We start from the raw sequence: 9,569 nt of genomic DNA, 5'->3' as shown, positions 1-9,569 counted from the left end.
CGGGGACGTTCAACTTCAACCACTCCTGCTGCTTCACCATGAAGTACGGCGGCGCGGTCCACGGCCGCGAGGTACTCGAGCCCCGCGGCCGTGATCCAGTAGCGGCCGTAGTCCGGCCCCGCGCCGTAGCCCTTGGCCGCGTAGCCGCGAGCCACGAGGGAGCTGGGCTTGCTCGCGTCGAAGAGGGCCTGCCACGAGCCGTGCGGCGGCTTGGAGTTGATGTCCTTTCGCGCGACGCGCCGCTCAGCCGTCGACGCCGCCGCCGTCGCGAGCGCGCGGAGCACCTCGATGCCGTGCTTGAGGAGCGGCAGCGGCACGCCGTCCTCGAGGTCATCGGTCCGCGGCCGCGACGTGTCCCGTGCCACCTCCTCGCTCCCGCCGGAAGCGGTCCTGGCCCGTCGCATAGCCTGCGCTATTTGGCCTTCATGCCGGCACCTTGACGAGATGTTGACTTTCGGAGAGTCAGGTAGAGTCAGGTCCGGCTATCGACGCGGGGTCATTCCCACTTAAATGGCCACCGACACCCCGCCGACGGACGCCGGCGAGCGTCGTCGCTCGGTTGTCCGGTCGTCCCCGGAGGTACCGTTTTCGGGGTTTTATTCGCGCGCGAACGCGGCCGCGGAGCGACGCGCGGCCGCCGCGCGGAACGCGATCATCGAGTGGTCGGATTGGACATCGGATTCCCATCCGACGCGTCGGACTCGTCTTAGAACGCGTCACTACGGGTGGTTTCTACGGAAGCCACGCTACTGGGGGACCCTCCGCAGAGCCGGAGCCTCCAGGTGCTGGTTCAGGAATAGACTAGACCTCGAACTGATTGAATACACATATAATGAACCTCAAATGAACCTCAAATTATTCCAAAGGCCACAAGTTGACAGGCAGTCACAAATAGAGCTTTGATTGTGAGCTTCGGCGCAGCGTCAAGTACCCAGACGTGGAACGTAGACTCATCGTTGCAGTTGTCCGTATAGCAGCAAGTCGCATTGCACTTTTTGAAGTAGTCGCTCGCCTGGAAGTACCATGGCATGTTTCGACACCACGGCTCGAGGTTCTGCTGCGAGCAGAGATCTCTCACCCCACATGTTGAGTACCTACTGTGACCACTTGGACGGTATGGACAGAGACTCTGAAACATGCTTAACGGAAAGTTGTTGTCGTCTTTTCATGGTACTGTACGTCACGCTCATGCAGGCATCGTAGGAGGTCGGGCAAGTGTAATTTCGCTCGATTCCACTGTCATCCTCGTCGGGGTACCCTTGAAGCTACACGATGTTCAGCTTCGTCCCGCGTTGCGATCTACATAACACGGGCGCTGGACATCACTTCCATGTTTTTGTTGTAATCATAGCCCTGCGCCGGGGATTACTGCCGCACGCAGCACACAAAGGGGAAGGTAGACCTGATAACAGGAGATGCCCATCACAACCGTCGTCATACCGACGAGGCACAGGCGTTGAAGCGGGACTCTCATTATGCCTCGTTAGATATGTGTCGATCTATATCCTTTGAACACTTCGCTGAGCCTGGTGCTACCGGAGGATTACCGGTGACCTGGCACGTCGCTGTGACGCTACCCAGACAGGAGCAAAAGGGCGCTACTATTGTATACACAGGACGCCAGGGGCACTTCCCCTGAACGGCCTCTCCAGCCCCGTCAGCGGCTTCCCAACGGACGGTCCCCAGGGGCAAGTCCGGCCTCAACGTCACGGTGGCCAAAGGTACCTACCGCTCCCCGGCCGCTCCCAAGCACGGCCAGCATTGCAGAACAAAGCCGCGCAGCGAAGCGACACGAAACGCCGCCGAACAGCTGCGTTGCTGTTAAACGGGCCTATCACGGCTATAGCAATGTTGCTTTTGGTATTACAAGACCCCGTGAATTACCTGAATGTCGCATTTCCGGCAGCAGGAGTTCTTGATTTTTACCAAGTTACACCTCAGTGATGCAGTCATTGTACAGCCGAAGTGAACGAATTTCAGCAGTCGGTACGGTTACTCAGTCTACTCTGCGTCACCCGCCAAGCTGGTTCTTTCTGACTTTTTAACGAGGACGTTAAGAATCAAGTATGGGGGCTTTGTGGCGGGAGACTGGACTGAGGTATCTTGACTGGCTTAGCTTGAAGTTGGCAGTGCAGTGGGCTTGTATCTAGAGTCTGGCTTTAGGATAGTCACAGCGAGCGACGAAGGATATATATCTTGATTTCCATGACGTTGCTCCTTTTCTTTCTTACTCACTTAACTCCAGCGATTGAGGACAGAGAGCCCCGATCCGAGATTAGTCTACCTGCTTGAGTAGGTAGTCTACTAACTAATCATTACCATACCCTAGTCAGGAGTCAGGCTGAGGGCAAATTACCACCATAAGATGCAACAAGAACCAAAGGAATCGGTGGCCATGGCGCCGAGAACGAGCATGCCAAAGTAGCTCCTCACCATTGCCAGAGCCCTCTTTGCCATCGATTTTCCCAAGATACAGGTCCGCCACTCGAGTGCGCATTCAACACGCCCCCGCCTCAACTTACCCAATCAATTTGTGGCTGGGTTGTTTAAGATCCCCGATCGAACACCGCGGATCGGATTCGAGAAAATCGATGGTAAAGAGGGCTTTGGCAGTGGTGATGGGCACCTTTGGCAAGCTCTATCTCGGCGCCATGACCACCGATTTGCAAAATTCTTGTTGCTTCTGAAAGCCGGCACCGCCGTCTTGCGCGCAGAGCCACTAACTCAAAAACTTCAAGAGCAACACAAATCCGCCTTTTTATTCAACCAGCCACATTTCTTGTTTGCTAAAAGCGTACAAAATTTAATGACAACCCCGTCGGAGCGCAATCAGGCTGTGGCACACTGCGTAGCGATGATGAGGCTTTCAGGTTTCCAAAAGTTTAGTGGCTCGGAGCCAAAGGTCAAAATTTACCCTGCGCGCTGGTCGGGAATCCCGACCAACGCTTTTGGGCTGTGAGCTGCATCTCAGCCGCATTGGATTTCGTCAGGGGTGTGTTGGCGCATAATGGAGAAGAACGCCTCGAGGTTTAGAAAGTACGAGCCAATGAGCAAGCATCCCGAATTCCAGCATCGTCACCGCTCCTGCTTCAACGACGGGTCCTATAGATACGAAGGTCGGCAACATCAACGCCGCTTCGGCTCAAGCGAACGTTTCGACGCTATACAAGGTCGGCACACCTTCCGGCACCATGGATGCGAGCGACGAAGTCGGTCTCGGGAGCGACCACCTGAATTTGTTCCCGGCTGTGATCGTAATCGCATTCGCGAATACACGCTTGATCGGGTGTCCGACCTTCAGTGTGCTGGCTCCAATGCGGAGTTTATCACTCGGAACCAGCGCATCATGGCCGCTCGGGACGGAGCATCGATTCTCTCAATCGTATCGAACGAGGCGATGAATGGCGTGAACACGAGCACTGCAGTGTCTCAGCTTGCGAAGCGGGCCAAGCAGCGGATGCCACTACCACACCAACGAGACCCGGCGTGGGCCGCGCTGGGGCATCTCGCGTCACGACACGCATCTACGTTTGAGGCGCGGCACGCGTCAAACGCGCTCCACGGCTATGGCGTGTCCTTTCAGCGTCCAATGAGCCTACACCAAGGCTCACTTCCTTTTTAGCTTTTTTTTACCTCATCGCATAGTGCGGGCTTTGAGTCTATTAGTCCATTCTCTCTCATTCGAAAGAGCTCGTACGCTTCGTCAGGACCGCGAGGGATCACAGGGCTCCCTTGGCGGATGCTCCGTATCCACGGTCGTTTCATGTAGGTGCTCATCAAGCATGGTTGCGTGGGTGCACGGGACGTGCCCATTGGGTCGCTGGTCGACGCGATCATTCGGACAGTGCGAAAGTTATCGTCGCAGGGAGTGGCGAACGCGCTTTGTGGCCTCGCGCACCTCGGTGGCGGTCGCGACGTGCCAGAGTGCGTCGCCGCGCTCGACATCGCGGCGGAACGCGAAGCCCCCCAAATGACGGCGCAGGGCGCGTCCAATACGATCTGGGCCTACGCTATGCTTCGCACGGCACCAAGTGCACCGACCTGGAGCGCTCTCGCAGCCGCTGTCTGCCGTGAGGCGCGTCGTATGGATGCGGCCGGCGTCGCCTATGCGGTCTGGGCCACGGCGGCCCTTGACATAGACAGCGACCTAGGGCCTGATGTCCACCGGAGCCTCGATGTTGCCGCGGCGCGCGAGGCATGTCGCATGGACGCGGCTGCTCTCGCAAATACCCTGTGGGCCTTTGGTAGCGGGCGCCTTGGCGATGGTGGTGAAGACCGACGACGCGCCGAGCGTGCCCTCGTCGACGCCCTTGACCCTGAGGCGCGTCGACTCAACGCAGAGGGCCTCCCCAAGGTGCTCCGCGCCCTCGCCAACCTCCGCGTCCGACCCAATCGCGCCCTCGAGGGTCTTCTCGACGGCGCTCTTCTCCGTGAGGTCAGGTGGCTTGACATCAGGGGACTCTTGGACGTCCTCGACTCAATTGGTTCGCTTGGACTCTGTGTTTCGAGATCCACTTCGGAAAGTTTGTGGTTGTCCCGTGACCGACTGTCAGGCAGCAGGTTCCACCAAGGTTCCTAGCCAGAGCCAAGCCAAAAACAATCACAGGATGGACGGACACGCCCATAGGCCAAACTCAGAGGGCGGGGTGTGTATTTACTTCGTGGCCGCTTGTATCCCGTCGTTGCGCGATCGTTTCAGTAAAAGTCGCTGCTGCTGTCGCGTCCCTGCGCTTCGGAAACCTCGAGGTGCACTTCGGAAAGTTGTATGGCTGTCTAGTGGCCGATTGTCGGGCCACGGGCCCACCAAGTTTTCCTAGCCCGGGAGCGTACGTGTAGTCCCAGGAAGACGCCGGAATTGCCGATTTTAGAAAATAATAATGGCAGGTGCGTCTGCGGCGACTTGCCGTGCCGGGGTAATACGGGGACACTGAAAACCCAGGATGTTACCGCCGTCGAGCCGAGCTCCGAGACTGCTTACCCCCCGTCTACTTCGCCCGTGAAGGCTCTACAGGCCACCATGCGGCTCCCTCCACGTTAAATAACCAATAATAATAATAATAATATGATACTTCCAGAGAAATCCTTTCGCGGTGGTACGCGTTAGACTGCACAACTGCCTGACTGGCATGTCCTTCGAGGAGGCGAAACAGTACCTGCGGCAGGAGGACGAAGATGGCAACTCCTTGTACGAGCACCTGTCGCGTGTGTTACTGAAAGTCATCGTTGAGAAGCCGCAGAATGCAAACGCCATGTTCGAGCAATTGTCTCAAGAGCTGCGTGGGGCGACGCAGGTGAAACCAACGCTGCCGACGGAAGGTGAGCCTGAGATAGCCAAGCCGGAGAAAAAGTCACAACTCGACTGGTGCGGCGCTGTATCAAACCTCTATGCTCCCACAGAGGGCGACGCGACTGAGATCACTTACCCTGACCTGATGACCGAGGCGAACGTGTACGAGTGGGCGGGAATCAACTTCGGAAAGATGGAGACCTATCGTCTCTACCTAGCCATCAAACAGAAGGCAGTAGTCGAAGCGCGGAGCCTTCGCTTCTGGGGAAAGATCACGGGCCGGAGCGGTGACTACTTTGTCGTGCAGGGTGACAATCCCAATCCCCCATCAGCAGAGGAGATAAAGACAGTCGAGGGAGCTGAAGGCGCGAACAAGTACGCTTTCTGGGTCTGCACGCATGCGGGCGGTACGTGGACCAAGCTTCCGGATACCACGCCAGAGGCAATTGTGGTTGCACGACAGATCAAACGATTCTTCACGGGAGACCTCGATGCACCCGTCCCATCCTACCCGCCTTTCCCAGGATGCACAGAGGCGCACCTCCTCCGGGCTCAGATCGCCATGATCACAAGCGAGTGCAGCATCTCGCCCGGCGGTTTCTACGCAGAGGACGACGAGGCCGAGGAGGGCATCAAGGCCATTAAGAAGGTAGAGGAGATGGAAGATTTCAAGTCCGCCGAGGACCTCAAGGACGCCAGCAATTGGGTCCACCACGAGGTCCCTATCAACGTCAACGGGCGTTGCAACCAGCCTCCGGTGAACGAGGAAGAGGAGGAAGGGGCTGAGCCGGCAGACGAGCTTCCCGACCTGCCGCTTCTTGGTGCCATTGCTGAAGATGAGATTACCGACGGTCCCGCGTGGTCAATCTCAGTTTGTCCCAGTGGCGCAGGTGAGTCGCCCGACTCGGCTGTCGTCGCCAAGAGCCTCAAATGGCCTGGCGCCGTTGCTGCTGCGTTCGGTAATAAATTCATAAACGTGTACTGCGGTTTTGGCTTTGCTTCATCGCGCGGCGTGTCTTACGAACCGCCCAGGGTACCCCCGATTCAGAAGGAATGGGCCCCGACGGAGGAAGATGACAAGGGCCTCATTGAAGATGAAGACAAGATTACGCAGCCTGTCGTGGAAGAGGAGGAGGAGGAGGATGGCTAAGTAGCGACAGTTTCCTATTGGACTGCTTCGACTCGACTTCCACGACCTCTGGAATTTCAACCACACAGCCGTGTATTCAAAGCGCGACGGCCGCATGCAGCTACGACTCTGAAGAAACCAGTTCTCAAGCAATTGTCTCAAGCACATCTGTGTCAACGTGAATACACTGTTATTTCAAGCAAGCGAAACAGCAGCCTCCTACCCACGACCATATTCAGTGAAAATTAAGCAATGATGCTGTGGTGTCGGGAGTCCTCTTTTTGGTTTCAGTCCGCTTGGTCCACAACATCCCGGCGGCTTGTTTTGTTAGGAAAGTCGGATCAAACCACCACCGCCAGCCGCTGCCCCCCGGGAACTCCGCGGTGTCGAGTTTGCGCCTGCCTGCCCCCTGACTTGGCGCCCCCACTAGGCCCGCCTAGGTGGCTCGTGACCTGGCGCTATCTCTGTCGGGGGAGCCCGTAGCAGTGCGCAAAACAAACCCCTGAAACAAAACGCCTGGGGGTTTTGTATCTTGAAGTTCAGAGCTCTTGGTTAGTATGCCAAGTTCAACATAAAGGTTGAAGTTAGGGGGTCGTAAGCCGCTCGAAAGTGGGATCATTTCGCCGGGGCTGGCGTTGTGAGTGCGGTAGCGTCGTACATTTGCGACACTCAGGCGTGAGGATCGTTTTTCGCAAAAAGTTGACTTTCGACCCGCACTAGACCCGCGCGCGTGCGCGCGCGCGGCAGTGAAGTGATCAAAACTCAGATTCTATTGGCGTGGATTTTTTTTCGACGCGCGGTCGACGCACAGCCTCTACGGAGGACTAATGAATCCCGCTGCGCCGGGCCCAGCATAGTTAATTAATAATTAATTACTTAGGACCGTCCTTGTAAGGATTAGGACTGCACATGTGTCGAAGGCAGTGGCAGTTGATATAGGGTACTTCCCGCGATGGTTGTGGTTGCTGTTGGAGGAGGAAAATGGTGGCAAGAAAGAGCAGCTGAAATATTTGGTTAAAAGGACCGAGCAGAGTGTCGTGAGCCTCGTGCGTGAGGTGCAGGCCCGGGTACGGCGGCATGCAGTGTTGTTCTAGTAGGCCCCGCGGGCCGCGGCCCGCGGCCGCCGCCGCCGGCAGAACCCCGCCCAGATCCCCCCCCCCCTGCGCCGGACGGGGCCCCAGGGAACCCGAAACGCGACCCGAAACGCCCCCGACAATTTTGGGTCGGCGGCTGGGGGCTTTACTCAGGCGCCGGGGGGGTGGGTGGGGTCCAAACTAGAAAGCGTCGGATTTCCCGCGTTCGGGTCTTAAGTGCCCCAGGTGCACCAATGGCGCGAGAAATGTGCGCGCCATGCGCAGTCCTAGCGACCTTGCACGTGGGGGCGCGTGCGAGGAAGAGCCGCGCCACCTAACTTTCGGAAAGTAACTTGGCTCAGTGACCGGAGAGTTCACTCGAGTCACGCATCTGTATCGGCTTCTGGCTTCAGGGAAGTTTGTCGGGTAGTGGCGCATCCACGGCAGGCGGCGTCGCCGTGAAATCGATGTCGAGCAGACAAGGCTCGGCCGTGGTGGCTGGCGGTGGCTGCAGGATAAGACTGGCTGCCTTGGGTCCCCGGGAAAGGGCATCGTCTTCGTCGTCGTCGAGGTCGAGGGGGAGGAGATTCTGCGGTGAAGGCGGCTTGGGAAGGCCTGGTGCTTCGTACACCCTCGGTTTGGCCTCGCCCTGCAACGCTTCGTGGAGGTCGTCGTTCACCTTCAGGCAAGATGTGAGGGTCTCGTCGCCGAATGCGCCTGCAATTATTAGCGTACATTCCAGTACTGCAGATGGTGGCAAAACTCAGGGAGGGGCGGATAGGTTTGTAATCTCTGACTCATCGGCGCACCAGAGAGGCCAGATTCGACAAGTATTGCCAGGCGTGGGCGACAAGCCTCGAGAAATCCGACAACCTCGGCGAGTGCATCATCGTGGTCAATGCCAGGGCTGTTGGGGACCATCTCCTTGCAGAGTCGAATCTTTTCTGCCACGATCTCTACGTCTGCACGGACCTTGGCGAGGGCGTTGGCACGATCGAGGCTCCCGTCGGCAAGCGCAGCCGCATACACCGCATCATCCTGAACGACAGTCCCATCTTGGCGTGGCGGCGTAAACACAGGCGCGTTCTCCTCATTCCCTGTGGGAAATTCAAACCCCTTGACCTTGAGCGCTGTATACGTGTCCGCGAACGCAGGCAATGCGTCGCGCGACTCGAATGCGACGCCCCATTGCTGCACTAGTGCCAGAGCCTGCCTCTTGACCTCTTCACCACTGCCACCCTCGCAGAGTTTTGCTATTTCACTCAGGATCTGCTGCTGCCCCACGGCCGCGTGAACAGCTTCGCCGCAATTCTTCACGCACATCTCCAACAAGGTCAATGACAATGCCGTGACATGTGCGTCATTCTTGCCCAGGCGCTTCTTCACCGCGAATGCCATGGTGACCGCATCGGAAGGATTCCTCTCCAGAGCATCACAAATTTCGAGATTAACCCCGAAATCCACTAGGCCCATTCGCACGTCCGACGTCGCTGATTCTACGAGCAAGTCCATGATTCAGGAGTCGCCGAGGTTGGTGCGACGCGATTTTTGCGAAGCCCGCACCACAGACAGGCCAGAACTTGCCGAGGACGCCCTTCGGAGACACAAGATCACGCGCCGCAGCAGTCGATAGCAGAGTTTCGTTTTTTAGAACCCTTGGTCCGAGGAGGCCGTCTGCGACAGCCCCAGAGGACACGCGGCCCCTGGGGGTCTACCACCGGTGCCCGGGGCCGTAGGTGACCTAGGTCCGTCGCGCGAGGCAAAAAAACACGACGTTCGGGGACGTCGAGGGCGCGCAGCGGTCGCATTTGGCGTCGATCCGCGGATTTGATGATGTTCGGGACGTCGGCGAGCCAGCCGTTCGTTGCGGCAACGTGTCGTGCCGCGACAAAACGCTGTGGAGCCACGCAGACCTACCCGATGGACGCCTCGACGCAGCGGGCCGCGCCCCAGGGGGCGAGATCGCGACCGCACGCGTGCTCGAATCGACGTCTTCGCGGGCCCGACCCGCCGCCGCCGGTTCGCGTACTTGTCGCGGCCGAGGCGTCGAGCGGGGCGGCGAACGAGGGGTCTCGGGGGA

At 58.1% G+C, this 9,569-nt stretch overlaps 2 protein-coding genes across 2 annotated transcripts; one reads left to right on the top strand and one right to left on the bottom strand.

Annotated features, from left to right (window-relative positions):
- Positions 1-5,126: 5,126 nt before the first annotated feature.
- On the top strand, positions 5,127-6,437 carry AURANDRAFT_32370 (hypothetical protein; the record flags this gene model as incomplete). Its single annotated transcript, XM_009042543.1, has 1 exon — positions 5,127-6,437. One exon carries the CDS (start codon positions 5,127-5,129, stop codon positions 6,435-6,437), a length of 1,311 nt encoding a protein of 436 aa, XP_009040791.1.
- Positions 6,438-7,694: 1,257 nt separating this feature from the next.
- Positions 7,695-9,122, bottom strand: AURANDRAFT_38976 (hypothetical protein; the record flags this gene model as incomplete). Its single annotated transcript, XM_009042518.1, has 2 exons — positions 7,695-8,206; positions 8,299-9,122. 2 exons carry the CDS (start codon positions 8,999-9,001, stop codon positions 7,899-7,901), a joined length of 1,011 nt encoding a protein of 336 aa, XP_009040766.1.
- Positions 9,123-9,569: the final 447 nt, after the last annotated feature.

This window comes from Aureococcus anophagefferens (assembly GCF_000186865.1).
Source record: "Aureococcus anophagefferens unplaced genomic scaffold AURANscaffold_33, whole genome shotgun sequence".
NCBI classification, from domain to species: Eukaryota; class Pelagophyceae; order Pelagomonadales; family Pelagomonadaceae; genus Aureococcus; species Aureococcus anophagefferens.
Note: the sequence above shows the minus strand (reverse complement) of the source record. Positions and strands in the feature narration are given on the sequence as shown.